Source organism: Cylas formicarius, unplaced genomic scaffold, assembly GCF_029955315.1.
Source record: "Cylas formicarius isolate icCylForm1 unplaced genomic scaffold, icCylForm1.1 PGA_scaffold_5__7_contigs__length_24384050, whole genome shotgun sequence".
Classification (NCBI taxonomy): Eukaryota; Metazoa; Arthropoda; class Insecta; order Coleoptera; family Brentidae; genus Cylas; species Cylas formicarius.
Window position 1 is genome coordinate 22,309,939 of NW_026844341.1, and position 19,429 is coordinate 22,329,367.

The 19,429-nt window shown below is 37.9% G+C and overlaps 1 protein-coding gene across 13 annotated transcripts in view; it reads right to left on the reverse strand.

Moving 5' to 3' along the window:
- The window catches only part of LOC132702184 (fat-like cadherin-related tumor suppressor homolog), a 347,569-nt gene that overhangs the window by 37,319 nt on the left and 290,821 nt on the right, over positions 1-19,429 (reverse strand). For all 13 annotated transcript variants that reach the window (XM_060670670.1, XM_060670671.1, XM_060670683.1 and 10 more), the window contains one exon: positions 230-291. In XM_060670670.1, the coding sequence (XP_060526653.1) occupies positions 230-291 (62 nt within the window). The remainder of the gene's footprint in view (positions 1-229; positions 292-19,429) is intronic.

The window sequence follows — 19,429 nt, forward strand, 5'->3', positions numbered from 1 at the left end:
TTGAGCAAATCCGATTGCGACCGAAAAGGCCTTCTTCGAAGAACACACATAACGGGAGTGTTAAAACAAATTGTAAACGTTTCAGGTTTGCGACGAAGAAAGCAAAATAAATGATCATGTGGTTATGCAGTATATTTAAACGACTCTCGATTTGAGAAAGCGTTGTGGGTATTTGAGGGATGAACAGGTTCCGCCGCCTAAGTTTGCAGTTTACCCACTGAGATCTTACCTCCAATATGTGTTCGTCTTGAGTTTCCCTATCCAGTCTTCTAGAAGTAGTCGTAATGATGCCTGCAACAAAACAAAACCGGCGTTAAATGCAAAATGGAATTACAAAGCGAACTAAATTATGTTTTGGATGATAGAACCCAACTTCGGGCGACTGTTAACTATTTCGAAATGTCAACAATGGCGGCATCCCGCTTTGTCTGGCAGGAGGTAAATTGGAGTAATCCTATTATTTCATCTGCTGCAGGTACAGGTAAGATAATGCAGATGCGCGAAAGCGGTCTATTTAATTTCACGCAGGATTTTTGAGGGAGAGGGAGATTTTCCTGCAATTAACGCGCCCACCGAGGCGAGGATAATACCCTCCGCCGCCCGAAATCTTCAAATTAATTATTACTTTTAAAGTCCCGCGGATTGCTCTCGATAAAGAAGGAAAAACCGTGCGGAAATTTTAATTAAACTTGGATATGGAAGACGGGCATCTTTAAAGTAGATTTTAGAATTATTGGGAGCGAATCATTTTGTTAAAGTCCGACGACGATGTAGACGCTCCAGGATTATTTCGGAAACTTTATTAATTTATATTTATCCGGGTATAGTATTATGTGTCGCGACGTCGACGTTTTAAGTTCCTATTCTTGGAGTTGTTCCGGTTTTCGGACGACGTTAATCAGAGAAATGTTAAAAAATATCGACGGGCATTCGCTGGGGAGCATATGTTCGTTTGTAAATACGAGAATACTTTTTCTACTATCTCCACATTCGTCTTCCGTCTATCCATTTTATTGCTCGTTTTTCTCTTCCTTATCTGTTTGTCGACTTATATTTCATAACAATATCTCACCAACTTTCATGGTTTTTCCTCCTCACGCAACAGTTATCTTGTTTCTACTGTCCTGCGTCATTCAATACTCTTCTCTTCGTCTTCTTCTTTCCAGAATTGCCAGCGCCCACCCCATTATGTCAATGGTAGACAGTCATATTTGTTGCTAATTCTAAATTTTAGTTGCTATCCATTTTATTGCTCGTTTTTCTCTTCCTTATCTGTTTGTCGACTTATATTTCATAACAATATCTCACCAACTTTCATGGTTTTTCCTCCTCACGCAACAGTTATCTTGTTTCTACTGTCCTGCGTCATTCAATACTCTTCTCTTCGTCTTCTTCTTTCCAGAATTGCCAGCGCCCACCCCATTATGTCAATGGTAGACAGTCATATTTGTTGCTAATTCTAAATTTTAGTTGCTATCCATTTTATTGCTCGTTTTTCTCTTCCTTATCTGTTTGTCGATTTATATTTCATAACAATATCTCACCAACTTTCATGGTTTTTCCTCCTCACGCAACAGTTATCTTGTTTCTACTGTCCTGCGTCATTCAATACTCTTCTCTTCGTCTTCTTCTTTCCAGAATTGCCAGCGCCCACCCCATTATGTCAATGGTAGACAGTCATATTTGTTGCTAATTCTAAATTTTAGTTGCTATCCATTTTATTGCTCGTTTTTCTCTTCCTTATCTTGTTGATTTATATTTCATAACAATATCTCACCAACTTTCATGGTTTTTCCTCCTCACGCAACAGTTATCTTGTTTCTACTGTCCTGCGTCATTCAATACTCTTCTCTTCGTCTTCATCTTTCCAGAATTGCCAGCGCCCACCCCATTATGTCAATGGTAGACAGTCATATTTGTTGCTAATTCTAAATTTTAGTTGCTATCCATTTTATTGCTCGTTTTTCTCTTCCTTATCTGTTTGTCGATTTATATTTCATAACAATATCTCACCAACTTTCATGGTTTTTCCTCCTCACGCAACAGTTATCTTGTTTCTACTGTCCTGCGTCATTCAATACTCTTCTCTTCGTCTTCTTCTTTCCAGAATTGCCAGCGCCCACCCCATTATGTCAATGGTAGACAGTCATATTTGTTGCTAATTCTAAATTTTAGTTGCTATCCATTTTATTGCTCGTTTTTCTCTTCCTTATCTTGTTGATTTATATTTCATAACAATATCTCACCAACTTTCATGGTTTTTCCTCCTCACGCAACAGTTATCTTGTTTCTACTGTCCTGCGTCATTCAATACTCTTCTCTTCGTCTTCTTCTTTCCAGAATTGCCAGCGCCCACCCCATTATGTCAATGGTAGACAGTCATATTTGTTGCTAATTCTAAATTTTAGTTGCTATCCATTTTATTGCTCGTTTTTCTCTTCCTTATCTGTTTGTCGATTTATATTTCATAACAATATCTCACCAACTTTCATGGTTTTTCCTCCTCACGCAACAGTTATCTTGTTTCTACTGTCCTGCGTCATTCAATACTCTTCTCTTCGTCTTCTTCTTTCCAGAATTGCCAGCGCCCACCCCATTATGTCAATGGTAGACAGTCATATTTGTTGCTAATTCTAAATTTTAGTTGCTATCCATTTTATTGCTCGTTTTTCTCTTCCTTATCTTGTTGATTTATATTTCATAACAATATCTCACCAACTTTCATGGTTTTTCCTCCTCACGCAACAGTTATCTTGTTTCTACTGTCCTGCGTCATTCAATACTCTTCTCTTCGTCTTCTTCTTTCCAGAATTGCCAGCGCCCACCCCATTATGTCAATGGTAGACAGTCATATTTGTTGCTAATTCTAAATTTTAGTTGCTATCCATTTTATTGCTCGTTTTTCTCTTCCTTATCTTGTTGATTTATATTTCATAACAATATCTCACCAACTTTCATGGTTTTTCCTCCTCACGCAACAGTTATCTTGTTTCTACTGTCCTGCGTCATTCAATACTCTTCTCTTCGTCTTCTTCTTTCCAGAATTGCCAGCGCCCACCCCATTATGTCAATGGTAGACAGTCATATTTGTTGCTAATTCTAAATTTTAGTTGCTATCCATTTTATTGCTCGTTTTTCTCTTCCTTATCTTGTTGATTTATATTTCATAACAATATCTCACCAACTTTCATGGTTTTTCCTCCTCACGCAACAGTTATCTTGTTTCTACTGTCCTGCGTCATTCAATACTCTTCTCTTCGTCTGCTTCTTTCCAGAATTGCCAGCGCCCGCCCCATTATGTCAATGGTAGACAGTCATATTTGTTGCTAATTCTAAATTTTAGTTGCTATCCATTTTATTGCTCGTTTTTCTCTTCCTTATCTGTTTGTTGACTTATATTTCATAACAATATCTCACCAACTTCCATGGTTTTTCCTCCTCACGCAACAGTTATCTTGTTTCTACTGTCCTGCGTCATTCAATACTCTTCTCTTCGTCTGCTTCTTTCCAGAATTGCCAGCGCCCGCCCCATTATGTCAATGGTAGACAGTCATATTTGTTGCTAATTCTAAATTTTAGTTGCTATCCATTTTATTGCTCGTTTTTCTCTTCCTTATCTGTTTGTTGACTTATATTTCATAACAATATCTCACCAACTTCCATGGTTTTTCCTCCTCACGCAACAGTTATCTTGTTTCTACTGTCCTGCGTCATTCAATACTCTTCTCTTCGTCTTCTTCTTTCCAGAATTGCCAGCGCCCACCCCATTATGTCAATGGTAGACAGTCATATTTGTTGCTAATTCTAAATTTTAGTTGCTATCCATTTTATTGTTCGTTTTTCTCTTCCTTATCTTGTTGATTTATATTTCATAACAATATCTCACCAACTTTCATGGTTTTTCCTCCTCACGCAACAGTTATCTTGTTTCTACTGTCCTGCGTCATTCAATACTCTTCTCTTCGTCTGCTTCTTTCCAGAATTGCCAGCGCCCGCCCCATTATGTCAATGGTAGACAGTCATATTTGTTGCTAATTCTAAATTTTAGTTGCTATCCATTTTATTGCTCGTTTTTCTCTTCCTTATCTTGTTGATTTATATTTCATAACAATATCTCACCAACTTTCATGGTTTTTAATCCTCACGCAACAGTTATCTTGTTTCTACTGTCCTGCGTCATTCAATACTCTTCTCTTCGTCTGCTTCTTTCCAGAATTGCCAGCGCCCGCCCCATTATGTCAATGGTAGACAGTCATATTTGTTGCTAATTCTAAATTTTAGTTGCTATCCATTTTATTGCTCGTTTTTCTCTTCCTTATCTGTTTGTTGACTTATATTTCATAACAATATCTCACCAACTTCCATGGTTTTTCCTCCTCACGCAACAGTTATCTTGTTTCTACTGTCCTGCGTCATTCAATACTCTTCTCTTCGTCTGCTTCTTTCCAGAATTGCCAGCGCCCGCCCCATTATGTCAATGGTAGACAGTCATATTTGTTGCTAATTCTAAATTTTAGTTGCTATCCATTTTATTGCTCGTTTTTCTCTTCCTTATCTGTTTGTCGACTTATATTTCATAACAATATCTCACCAACTTCCATGGTTTTTCCTCCTCACGCAACAGTTATCTTGTTTCTACTGTCCTGCGTCATTCAATACTCTTCTCTTCGTCTGCTTCTTTCCAGAATTGCCAGCGCCCGCCCCATTATGTCAATGGTAGACAGTCATATTTGTTGCTAATTCTAAATTTTAGTTGCTATCCATTTTATTGCTCGTTTTTCTCTTCCTTATCTTGTTGATTTATATTTCATAACAATATCTCACCAACTTTCATGGTTTTTCCTCCTCACGCAACAGTTATCTTGTTTCTACTGTCCTGCGTCATTCAATACTCTTCTCTTCGTCTTCTTCTTTCCAGAATTGCCAGCGCCCACCCCATTATGTCAATGGTAGACAGTCATATTTGTTGCTAATTCTAAATTTTAGTTGCTATCCATTTTATTGCTCGTTTTTCTCTTCCTTATCTGTTTGTCGATTTATATTTCATAACAATATCTCACCAACTTTCATGGTTTTTCCTCCTCACGCAACAGTTATCTTGTTTCTACTGTCCTGCGTCATTCAATACTCTTCTCTTCGTCTGCTTCTTTCCAGAATTGCCAGCGCCCGCCCCATTATGTCAATGGTAGACAGTCATATTTGTTGCTAATTCTAAATTTTAGTTGCTATCCATTTTATTGCTCGTTTTTCTCTTCCTTATCTTGTTGATTTATATTTCATAACAATATCTCACCAACTTTCATGGTTTTTCCTCCTCACGCAACAGTTATCTTGTTTCTACTGTCCTGCGTCATTCAATACTCTTCTCTTCGTCTTCTTCTTTCCAGAATTGCCAGCGCCCACCCCATTATGTCAATGGTAGACAGTCATATTTGTTGCTAATTCTAAATTTTAGTTGCTATCCATTTTATTGCTCGTTTTTCTCTTCCTTATCTGTTTGTCGATTTATATTTCATAACAATATCTCACCAACTTTCATGGTTTTTCCTCCTCACGCAACAGTTATCTTGTTTCTACTGTCCTGCGTCATTCAATACTCTTCTCTTCGTCTTCTTCTTTCCAGAATTGCCAGCGCCCACCCTATTATGTCAATGGTAGACAGTCATATTTGTTGCTAATTCTAAATTTTAGTTGCTATCCATTTTATTGCTCGTTTTTCTCTTCCTTATCTTGTTGATTTATATTTCATAACAATATCTCACCAACTTTCATGGTTTTTCCTCCTCACGCAACAGTTATCTTGTTTCTACTGTCCTGCGTCATTCAATACTCTTCTCTTCGTCTTCTTCTTTCCAGAATTGCCAGCGCCCACCCCATTATGTCAATGGTAGACAGTCATATTTGTTGCTAATTCTAAATTTTAGTTGCTATCCATTTTATTGCTCGTTTTTCTCTTCCTTATCTTGTTGATTTATATTTCATAACAATATCTCACCAACTTTCATGGTTTTTCCTCCTCACGCAACAGTTATCTTGTTTCTACTGTCCTGCGTCATTCAATACTCTTCTCTTCGTCTGCTTCTTTCCAGAATTGCCAGCGCCCGCCCCATTATGTCAATGGTAGACAGTCATATTTGTTGCTAATTCTAAATTTTAGTTGCTATCCATTTTATTGCTCGTTTTTCTCTTCCTTATCTGTTTGTTGACTTATATTTCATAACAATATCTCACCAACTTCCATGGTTTTTCCTCCTCACGCAACAGTTATCTTGTTTCTACTGTCCTGCGTCATTCAATACTCTTCTCTTCGTCTGCTTCTTTCCAGAATTGCCAGCGCCCGCCCCATTATGTCAATGGTAGACAGTCATATTTGTTGCTAATTCTAAATTTTAGTTGCTATCCATTTTATTGCTCGTTTTTCTCTTCCTTATCTGTTTGTTGACTTATATTTCATAACAATATCTCACCAACTTCCATGGTTTTTCCTCCTCACGCAACAGTTATCTTGTTTCTACTGTCCTGCGTCATTCAATACTCTTCTCTTCGTCTTCTTCTTTCCAGAATTGCCAGCGCCCACCCCATTATGTCAATGGTAGACAGTCATATTTGTTGCTAATTCTAAATTTTAGTTGCTATCCATTTTATTGCTCGTTTTTCTCTTCCTTATCTTGTTGATTTATATTTCATAACAATATCTCACCAACTTTCATGGTTTTTCCTCCTCACGCAACAGTTATCTTGTTTCTACTGTCCTGCGTCATTCAATACTCTTCTCTTCGTCTGCTTCTTTCCAGAATTGCCAGCGCCCGCCCCATTATGTCAATGGTAGACAGTCATATTTGTTGCTAATTCTAAATTTTAGTTGCTATCCATTTTATTGCTCGTTTTTCTCTTCCTTATCTTGTTGATTTATATTTCATAACAATATCTCACCAACTTTCATGGTTTTTCCTCCTCACGCAACAGTTATCTTGTTTCTACTGTCCTGCGTCATTCAATACTCTTCTCTTCGTCTGCTTCTTTCCAGAATTGCCAGCGCCCGCCCCATTATGTCAATGGTAGACAGTCATATTTGTTGCTAATTCTAAATTTTAGTTGCTATCCATTTTATTGCTCGTTTTTCTCTTCCTTATCTGTTTGTTGACTTATATTTCATAACAATATCTCACCAACTTCCATGGTTTTTCCTCCTCACGCAACAGTTATCTTGTTTCTACTGTCCTGCGTCATTCAATACTCTTCTCTTCGTCTGCTTCTTTCCAGAATTGCCAGCGCCCGCCCCATTATGTCAATGGTAGACAGTCATATTTGTTGCTAATTCTAAATTTTAGTTGCTATCCATTTTATTGCTCGTTTTTCTCTTCCTTATCTGTTTGTTGACTTATATTTCATAACAATATCTCACCAACTTCCATGGTTTTTCCTCCTCACGCAACAGTTATCTTGTTTCTACTGTCCTGCGTCATTCAATACTCTTCTCTTCGTCTGCTTCTTTCCAGAATTGCCAGCGCCCGCCCCATTATGTCAATGGTAGACAGTCATATTTGTTGCTAATTCTAAATTTTAGTTGCTATCCATTTTATTGCTCGCTTTTCTCTTCCTTATCTGTTTGTTGACTTATATTTCATAACAATATCTCACCAACTTTCATGGTTTTTCCTCCTCACGCAACAGTTATCTTGTTTCTACTGTCCTGCGTCATTCAATACACTTCTCTTCGTCTTCTTCTTTCCAGAATTGCCAGCGCCCACCCCATTATGTCAATGGTAGACAGTCATATTTGTTGCTAATTCTAAATTTTAGTTGCTATCCATTTTATTGCTCGTTTTTCTCTTCCTTATCTGTTTGTTGACTTATATTTCATAACAATATCTCACCAACTTTCATGGTTTTTCTTCCTCACGCAACAGTTATCTTGTTTCTACTGTCCTGCGTCATTCAATACTCTTCTCTTCGTCTTCTTCTTTCCAGAATTGCCAGCGCCCACCCCATTATGTCAATGGTAGACAGTCATATTTGTTGCTAATTCTAAATTTTAGTTGCTATCCATTTTATTGCTCGTTTTTCTCTTCCTTATGTGTTTGTTGACTTATATTTCATAACAATATCTCACCAACTTTCATGGTTTTTCCTCCTCACGCAACAGTTATCTTGTTTCTACTGTCCTGCGTCATTCAATACTCTTCTCTTCGTCTGCTTCTTTCCAGAATTGCCACCGCCCGCCCCATTATGTCAATGGTAGACAGTCATATTTGTTGCTAATTCTAAATTTTAGTTGCTATCCATTTTGTTGCTCGTTTTTCTCTTCCTTATCTGTTTGTTGATTTATATTTCATAACAATATCTCACCAACTTTCATGGTTTTTCCTCCTCACGCAACAGTTATCTTGTTTCTACTGTCCTGCGTCATTCAATACTCTTCTCTTCGTCTTCTTCTTTCCAGAATTGCCAGCGCCCACCCCATTATGTCAATGGTAGACAGTCATATTTGTTGCTAATTCTAAATTTTAGTTGCTATCCATTTTATTGCTCGTTTTTCTCTTCCTTATCTTGTTGATTTATATTTCATAACAATATCTCACCAACTTTCATGGTTTTTCCTCCTCACGCAACAGTTATCTTGTTTCTACTGTCCTGCGTCATTCAATACTCTTCTCTTCGTCTGCTTCTTTCCAGAATTGCCAGCGCCCGCCCCATTATGTCAATGGTAGACAGTCATATTTGTTGCTAATTCTAAATTTTAGTTGCTATCCATTTTATTGCTCGTTTTTCTCTTCCTTATCTGTTTGTTGACTTATATTTCATAACAATATCTCACCAACTTCCATGGTTTTTCCTCCTCACGCAACAGTTATCTTGTTTCTACTGTCCTGCGTCATTCAATACTCTTCTCTTCGTCTGCTTCTTTCCAGAATTGCCAGCGCCCGCCCCATTATGTCAATGGTAGACAGTCATATTTGTTGCTAATTCTAAATTTTAGTTGCTATCCATTTTATTGCTCGCTTTTCTCTTCCTTATCTGTTTGTTGACTTATATTTCATAACAATATCTCACCAACTTTCATGGTTTTTCCTCCTCACGCAACAGTTATCTTGTTTCTACTGTCCTGCGTCATTCAATACTCTTCTCTTCGTCTTCTTCTTTCCAGAATTGCCAGTGCCCTCCCCATTATGTCAATGGTAGACAGTCATATTTGTTGCTAATTCTAAATTTTAGTTGCTATCCATTTTATTGCTCGTTTTTCTCTTCCTTATCTGTTTGTTGATTTATATTTCATAACAATATCTCACCAACTTTCATGGTTTTTCCTCCTCACGCAACAGTTATCTTGTTTCTACTGTCCTGCGTCATTCAATACTCTTCTCTTCGTCTGCTTCTTTCCAGAATTGCCAGCGCCCGCCCCATTATGTCAATGGTAGACAGTCATATTTGTTGCTAATTCTAAATTTTAGTTGCTATCCATTTTATTGCTCGTTTTTCTCTTCCTTATCTGTTTGTCGACTTATATTTCATAACAATATCTCACCAACTTTCATGGTTTTTCCTCCTCACGCAACAGTTATCTTGTTTCTACTGTCCTGCGTCATTCAATACTCTTCTCTTCGTCTGCTTCTTTCCAGAATTGCCAGCGCCCGCCCCATTATGTCAATGGTAGACAGTCATATTTGTTGCTAATTCTAAATTTTAGTTGCTATCCATTTTATTGCTCGCTTTTCTCTTCCTTATCTGTTTGTTGACTTATATTTCATAACAATATCTCACCAACTTTCATGGTTTTTCCTCCTCACGCAACAGTTATCTTGTTTCTACTGTCCTGCGTCATTCAATACTCTTCTCTTCGTCTGCTTCTTTCCAGAATTGCCAGCGCCCGCCCCATTATGTCAATGGTAGACAGTCATATTTGTTGCTAATTCTAAATTTTAGTTGCTATCCATTTTATTGCTCGTTTTTCTCTTCCTTATCTGTTTGTTGACTTATATTTCATAACAATATCTCACCAACTTCCATGGTTTTTCCTCCTCACGCAACAGTTATCTTGTTTCTACTGTCCTGCGTCATTCAATACTCTTCTCTTCGTCTGCTTCTTTCCAGAATTGCCAGCGCCCGCCCCATTATGTCAATGGTAGACAGTCATATTTGTTGCTAATTCTAAATTTTAGTTGCTATCCATTTTATTGCTCGTTTTTCTCTTCCTTATCTGTTTGTTGACTTATATTTCATAACAATATCTCACCAACTTCCATGGTTTTTCCTCCTCACGCAACAGTTATCTTGTTTCTACTGTCCTGCGTCATTCAATACTCTTCTCTTCGTCTTCTTCTTTCCAGAATTGCCAGCGCCCACCCCATTATGTCAATGGTAGACAGTCATATTTGTTGCTAATTCTAAATTTTAGTTGCTATCCATTTTATTGCTCGTTTTTCTCTTCCTTATCTTGTTGATTTATATTTCATAACAATATCTCACCAACTTTCATGGTTTTTCCTCCTCACGCAACAGTTATCTTGTTTCTACTGTCCTGCGTCATTCAATACTCTTCTCTTCGTCTGCTTCTTTCCAGAATTGCCAGCGCCCGCCCCATTATGTCAATGGTAGACAGTCATATTTGTTGCTAATTCTAAATTTTAGTTGCTATCCATTTTATTGCTCGTTTTTCTCTTCCTTATCTGTTTGTTGACTTATATTTCATAACAATATCTCACCAACTTCCATGGTTTTTCCTCCTCACGCAACAGTTATCTTGTTTCTACTGTCCTGCGTCATTCAATACTCTTCTCTTCGTCTGCTTCTTTCCAGAATTGCCAGCGCCCGCCCCATTATGTCAATGGTAGACAGTCATATTTGTTGCTAATTCTAAATTTTAGTTGCTATCCATTTTATTGCTCGCTTTTCTCTTCCTTATCTGTTTGTTGACTTATATTTCATAACAATATCTCACCAACTTTCATGGTTTTTCCTCCTCACGCAACAGTTATCTTGTTTCTACTGTCCTGCGTCATTCAATACTCTTCTCTTCGTCTTCTTCTTTCCAGAATTGCCAGTGCCCACCCCATTATGTCAATGGTAGACAGTCATATTTGTTGCTAATTCTAAATTTTAGTTGCTATCCATTTTATTGCTCGTTTTTCTCTTCCTTATCTCTTTGTTGATTTATATTTCATAACAATATCTCACCAACTTTCATGGTTTTTCCTCCTCACGCAACAGTTATCTTGTTTCCACTGTCCTGCGTCATTCAATACTCTTCTCTTCGTCTTCTTCTTTCCAGAATTGCCAGCACCCACCCCATTATGTCAATGGTAGACAGTCATATTTGTTGCTAATTCTAAATTTTAGTTGCTATCCATTTTATTGCTCGTTTTTCTCTTCCTTATCTGTTTGTTGACTTATATTTCATAACAATATCTCACCAAATTTCATGGTTTTTCCTCCTCACGCAACAGTTATCTTGTTTCTACTGTCCTGCGTCATTCAATACTCTTCTCTTCGTTTTCTTCTTTCCAGAATTGCCAGCGCCCACCCCATTATGTCAATGGTAGACAGTCATATTTGTTGCTAATTCTAAATTTTAGTTGCTATCCATTTTATTGCTCGTTTTTCTCTTCCTTATCTGTTTGTTGACTTATATTTCATAACAATATCTCACCAACTTTCATGGTTTTTCCTCCTCACGCAACAGTTATCTTGTTTCCACTGTCCTGCGTCATTCAATACTCTTCTCTTCGTCTTCTTCTTTCCAGAATTGCCAGCACCCACCCCATTGTGTCAATGGTAGACAGTCATGTTTGTTGCTAATTCTAAATTTTAGTTGTTTCTACTTTTCCGACCATTTTAGATATCTCGTTTTTTTCCATTTCCATTAGCATGTAATCAGCGTCCAGTTCATCGCTGAAGATCGTCTGCCAACAATAATGTGATTGCGTCATGTGTATTTCCATTCCGGCACTGTTTTAGGCCTTTAGTTGGTAAGTTGAAGCAATTTTCGGAGCAGAAAAACAAACAGCAAAAGTAGTTGTAACGAAGTCGAATTTCTATCTAACAATACGTATTCATCAGCTTAAAAAATGCGGAAAAAATAGAGACCTCTTGACGCAACCCTGCGGAATGGCATCGATGGCGATATTTCAGTGTCATCCCGTGCGAAACGAGTACTTGCCGAGTGGATTTAAAAAGTGCTCAGTGGGACACGTGACATATGACCCTAATTATCGTAATTAACAGTTGCCGGACGCAGCGTTGGCGTTGTAAACTGCCGTGTAAGCTTTGAAAAATGACAGACGACAGATACGGCGACGTGACGCGACGAATTATGGTTTCGTTTCGGCTCGTGAATCGCGCGAGTGAGTGAGGCGCAAGTAACCAAATTTTGTTATTTCATATTTAGAAGTGATGTTGAGAGATAAGATGAGGTTGCTTTCGAAAAATCGTCGGTGGGCGGGGCAAGTTCGTATCGTGTAGCGAGGACCAGATTTTTTTTTTCGAGGTTTTTGTCCTTTGTTTTTCAATCGTGCCCCTACGGAACATCATGAAACCTTCGCAAAATCAACGTAATTGAATTGTGCGTGCATCCTGTCTAAAGTGTTTTTCACAACTCGTAGAACTTCAAACTTGCGGCAAGCTTTGGTAAATATTAAAAATTGTACTTGTAATTGCGATTCAAAATTATATTTTTTCAAATATCTCGCAAACTCTGTAGTATAGTCACTCGACACAGTTTACGAAACTCTTCAAATCACATTATCCTATCTCTAACAGTTTTTCATTTATCGCCCATAATTTACCCAAAACAACGGAAATTTTTAGGATCTTTTCGATTTTTTACCCATAAACGACACACCCTGAATGTAATTCAAGCAATCTTCGAAATGCAGATTATACACTTGGATCTCTCTCTTGGTACGGCCTATAGCAGTGCTTAGTCCGATTAACCATATTTTTTGCGAATTTTGATTCACGGTGATTAATTTATTTCCGAAAAGTACAGTTTTCACAGCGTTTCAAATGCCTGAAATGAAAGTCATAGTCAAGAATTCTCGCGTTTCTAAATTTCTAAAATTTTGCCGACCTTTTGAATAGTTTTTGAGAAAATCATGTTTTTCTGCAAGCCATAATAATGAAAGAAAATTTTTCAAAATTAAAAAAAACATATTTGGTGACATTAATTCCTTGCTAAATTTGAACACGACAGCAACATATTTGAGTCAATTATGACGTTTTTGAATATAGCAAAGAACGCCCCGAACGCCCTGTACAATATGTAAAAATTTTAATTACAAAAGTTTTAGCTGTCCGTACGTGATAGAAACTAACGACAGAATCAAAGCCTTTCAGTTTTAGTGAAATATCACTATAAAGGGCGCCCAATTTTCAGTTTTTTGCAAATTACCGGCGCACCCTGTAGATTTTCAACAAATCAGCAAGAATAAATGTTTTTGGTCCGGACCTTGCGTTTCGTTTTTCATTTACCATTTTGGAGAAATGATTTTTTTCTCGATACCCTGCAAATGCGGTTTTTAATTTTTCAAAAATACTCCCCGAGCCCCCATCGGGTCCAATTTCGATAGGTTCCCTTAGGGGACTACACTCTATATTTTTGCCAATTTTGAAATCGACACTGCAACTCTGGCACTTATCGTGTTTCATAGCGTACGAAAAACAGACGAAAATCGCAAAAAAAAGACAGAAGTCAAATACGAATCGCTACCAGAATAATTTCAGCTTCAACAAACAAAAAAGAACGTTTTTTTTTCGACGCTGAGCATTTCTGTACCAATGGGGGTCCCCTAGGACCAACCGTTGCCGAGATATGAGGGCGTATACTTTCGAAAAATTCGATTTTGATCCATTTTTTTGTCGATCATACGTCAAAATATTTGATGATATGGTCTCTCTGTGAAACCAAAAGCTCGTAACTCCTTCACTAAATTTTTTAAAACTTTGTTTTTCCTTACATCATTGATCGATTATGGCCCTTATCTGGCACCCCAGTTCGCACCCTACGGTTTGTCAGAAGTCCGATTAATTCGTCAGGCACGCGCACGTCGCTGGCTTCCACTACGGCGGGAGCTGAATGAGTTAGGGGGGTTAGTGATATCCCCGTGGTACGGCAGACATTTAATAAAAGCAAAAAATCCGAGTTTGTCCGGAAATTGGATACGTTCGCCGATCGCGCCCATAAACAACCCCCGTAACTAATTAATTCTGCGTATCGCCATGGCGGGATCGCATCCAATTTTACGCCCGACTATGCAGAGACTAATGTTTGGTTAATTTGGTTTGTCGAATTAGATTATTCTACTGTGCGGAATACCGAATGCGTTCGTTGAGGGGCAGTACGCTACGGACTGACGGCGGATCGGATTGAACGAAAAGTTTCGTTTCCTCATCGTCAGCCTGGTAGCTGAAGCAACAATGAGCTAGCTGCATCGTCCTCAATGAACGGCGATTTGACATTAGAAGGAGTCAAGAATTATAAAATCGTTTAATAACGGCGAAAATGTTAAAATGACTGTCATAGCCGGAGTACTTACGAAAAAAATTAATACACCTCTCGTTAATATTTTATTTGGGTGTTAAACGATAAACTTTTATCGCTGCAAAAAAACGTATTCCATAAACGCGATCATAGTCGTAAATTTCCAGACGTCACAGCAACTCCTTTTTAATATCTGCCTCGGATACGACGTCGTAACTTGTACCAAACGTCCTCCCGTATTAATATAACTTGAAATCGATGTCGGAGAATTCCCTACACACCCAGGCGCTTTATTGGGCACAATAACTATCTAGTTTTGTTATTTTTTCAATGAAACTTACACTGCAATATTTTTTATAAACTTCTAGATTCGTCCGGCGTCGGTTTTTGACTGAGACTGGCTCGCATGTTACTCTGTACCTGCTTTTATATTGTTCGAGGGGGGCCGGAGTTAAATGAGGGGCTTAAACACCGTCCCGGATGACCGATTCCCATATTGGTGACAGGAAGAGACCTGAGTCGAGGTTTATAATGGTTGGAATTTTGTCTCCGACGGACCGAAGATGTTGAGAGATTTTTGGTTAGTTTGGTGGTAAATTTGGTTTTGACGTTATATTACTTACGTTACGTTATGAATATAAGGAATTAAACTAGAACAAAAAATGTGGAAATTATTGGAGAGAAGAGCAGAGGTAAGGTGTTTTAATTGTGGGTTCAATGACTCGGGCTGAGATAGTTATATACTCTAACATACGTTTTATCATTGAAACGGAAACTAATAACAACCACCCAATTTTAGATATTCTTATCGATAGAAAATCGGACCTAACATTGGGTCATTGTGTTCATAGAAAACCTACGCACACAGACCATTACCTTAATGTATTGTCACATCACCATCCGGCCCAAAAATCATCGATAATCAACTCTCCTTGTTTACAGAGCCGTAAAACTATCCCAGCCCGAGTCATTGCACTCAGAATTAAAACACCTACCTCTGCTTTAATTTCCACATTAAAGATATTATGCGTTCCATCACAAAATACTTACCACTGTTGTCCTTCGTTATATTCAAAACATCACTGACCACATACCAAAAGTTCTAAAGAAATATAATGTACAAACCAAATTTACCACTTATTCAAAAATCTCTCAATATCTTCGACCCGTCAAAGACAAAATTCCATTTGAGATGCCAGGAGTGTACAGCATTCCATGCATATGCGGCAAAGAATACATTCATCATTCATCATTCATCACAATACAACACAATCACGAAATCAGTCATAAAATTGTATTCGATAAAAATAAAATTCTTGCATGTAATCAATTCTTCTACCAACGGAATATCCGAGAGTCAATAGAAATCTATAAGCAATCTAACAGTCTTAACCGCGGTCTCCACCTGTCACCAATATGGGAATCAGTTTATGGCCCCCTATAGCTCCGCCCCCTCAAATATGTATAAGCAGGTACAGAGTAAAATTCGAGCCAGTTTCAGTCAAGCTCTGAAGAGGGCAACAGGTAGTGGAGCGCCGTAAGGCATAAAAATGGTAAAATCTCGGAACTCAGGGCCAGTCAATGAATCTGTATAACAAGTGTTTGACTGTATTACTAAATAAATAAAAATGTTAAAAAAAAATTGGCCGATTTCGATTACAACAATTTTTAGAAACAATTTACTGAAAAATGAAAAGCGCAAGGGGAAAAAATGTTTACAGTAAAGATCTTAATTTTATATGTAATAAATTATGTTTGCAGAGTAAATTCAATGTTAATTTATTAGATTTTCGCAAAAAAATGATTTACAAACCTTAACTATATCGATTATTGTTCATTATTGTCGTCGTCGTCGATTTCGTTGATGTAGATTGTAGGTAAAGGATTAGTACAGCTATCACCATTGCATTCTAAGCAAGCTGCAGTGCAGTTTAATCCACTTTTCCTGCACCCAAAAGATGCTCTCCACATCCTGTGTTGCATGCCGGTCGCTGCGTCATTGTTTGCGGTATCAATATTCCCCCATTCTTCTGGTAATATTTCTTTTCCGAACCACGTTTGAACTTGTAAATATACTCTTCTGAAGTGTTCAAAAGCGGCATCTGCAGTAGGTGGTAAAGGCGGCAGTTTAACGCGGGTATTTTTGGCAGTTATTTTCAAAAAAGAGTTATATAGATCTTTTATTTTTTGAGGGGCGTTGTATAAAGCAAGAGTGCATGTAACACCAACTTCAAAAATTTTGTCGACGTCTTTGTATTCATTTTTAAAAACTGTCGCAGCATTTTGCAAGTCCGTTCGTTTTTCGAAATTTTTTGCAAACACGTTTTTGCCACGTTGAAAAAAAGCTGGCGTATTTCATATTGTTGCTTTTTAAAACATATGATTGTATTAGATCCAAATTTACAGGAGAATACAATATTATCCTCATAATGGTTCATTAACCTCATTTTTATCGTTTTATCATCAGGAATATGATCAATTGTCACAATACTTTTTAATTCTGCCAGTGAAAACTGGCAGTCATCATTTTCTTCAATATGCATTTTTTTATCAATCTGGGTCTGTTTCACGGTAGTTTTCAAACGCATATAACAATCCGCGTGATACTTGGCGTCCTGAGCTACTAGATCTAACACACCTACAATTCTTATATGGATATTGCGACAATATTCGCTTTTCTCTTCGCTTATCAAATTTAAAATAGTTTGCTTGAACTCATTTCCTTTCCTTCATTTCATCCGCTTCTTTTTCATATAAAAAGCACTTATTTTTCCAATCAAAATCAATAGAAGTAGCCGTTCACAGTTTTTTTTTAGGTGAAGAGCACGTTGATGTGGTGTTCTTTTTTTTAAATAAGCATTAATACATCCTTTATTGATATATTTTTGTCTGCATACTGAATGCACGTAGACAAATTCGCAAGTATTTAAATACTGAGAAAGTCTCTTTCCACAGAAGCACCTTTCAGTGTTGGTATTCTTCTAGTGACTTTTATATCTCTTAGCTTTCTGTTAGGGCCCGCGTTAACAACACCCAACAGCTGCTGTTGCCCCCTCTATGCCCCTCCCCACCCTTCATCGTTATACCTGCAGTCCCTTGAGACCCAAGAGGAAGTTTGTAATAGTTCCTCTTTTTAAAATTTAATTTTACACTAATATAACTTAAGGAAAACTCCAAAAAATTAATAATTATCTATAATAATTATTAAAAAATTAAGATCGCACAATATATATATTTTTTAACATTTTTCTATATGCTATTAAAAACACATTGCCAAAGTTTATAAAAAGATTTATTGACTGGCCCTGGATTCCGAGGTATACACCTTACGGCGCTCCACTAAGGATGATTGCAAGCTCGACTCAACAAAAACCGACGCAGGACGAATTCAGACGCTTCATTAAAAAAAATTAAGTTTTGCTATTTAGTTTTTGCGTTGTCCCCCCCAAGTAGGTCGTCGCGTCTTTCAAAGTCAGCGCACTCAAACCCGATCAATCGGCCACGTCGCCAAGCAAATGGCGCAACGTGCGTTTTTGTCGTAACCCAGGGGGGAGAGCGGGGGGTCTCTCTCGCCCTCCTTCGAATCGATTTCGCCGTGTATAATGCCGATTTGATTGCGGTCCTCTTATGCAAATCGCCTACCGCCGGGACACATTTTTCCTCCGGCAAATTCGGGTTTTATTGAAATATACGTAGTCTGGAAATAACCGACGCTGTAATCACGCGATTCGCCACTTTATATCTCGCTCTTTATCGCCCTCGCGTATACGGCGGAGCGGCCCTCGAGCGAAACTTTCAATTGTTGTTGCATCCAGCAAATACGTTAACGAAATGCAGAGATTAAGAACGATTTATGACGTCCCTGCGGCTTCGCAGTTTGCCAGTTCCGACGCCGCCGGCAGTTGAAAACCGTTTGTAACTCAGACGTTCGCTTATTGTGCATGCGTTGGTTAGTTGAAGTGAAGTTGAAGAAGGAAATCAATTTGTCGAAGGTTCGAAGTCGCAAGAAATCGATAGTTACTAGTAAAAAGTATGAAAGAGACGATACCGAAAATAGGAGTTAAGTGGAGAAACCGTGCTGAAAATTTGGCGAATAAATGTCTTCCAGTTTACGACCTCGTCGGGTTTTAACCTCGGGGCGTTTCGCGAGGTCGTGAAAACGACGATAACGCCGATGCCATTATTGGGTTGTTAGTTATATACCCAACACCCAATAACGGGGGTTAATAAAAGCACGGTACCTAATAAATATTTGATGAAGCCTGTATATATAGTCAAAACTCCATATAGCGAAATCGAAGGGACTGCTTTTTTTCGTTATAACGAGTTATAGACAGTTGTGCATATGTGTTCTGTAATATTTAATTATTTTATATACATATTTTACCATCTACTTAGGAACATTTTATATAAATATTTAAGAACTACATTTAATGCTTCAAATAATCTATGATTTTCTTTTGATTTTTTTTAGTTTTCACCATTTCTCCAAGAGGGACATCTTCCCCATGACTCATAAAAAAATCCTCTAGCAGCTTAACTGAATATAGGGCTTGTTAAATGGTTGATGGTGGTCCTAGACCAGCTTCTACAACTTCTTCTTCCTCTTGTTGCTCTTTCTTACCCTTTCTTGCTTGTTGTAAAATGGCTTCCTCTGTCAAGTCTGCTGCGGCAGGCAAATCACCGTGAAATCTTGTAACTCTTCACCATCGGCTGTAATACACTTGTTGTTTTGGGTGGAAGAAATGCCAAAAGCATACAGGCATTAACATAATCGCTTATTACGAGAACAACACTTGGGACGACCAGGTTCTCGGTAATTAGATCATTAGGGTAAGAAATTCTGAGAAGGTAAGAGACTCTATTAATTACAAGTCCTCACTTTGTTACCTGATGTGCCCTCTTTTCTTTCGGTATCGACAGTGGGAAATTCGTTATACAGAGTGGATTAAT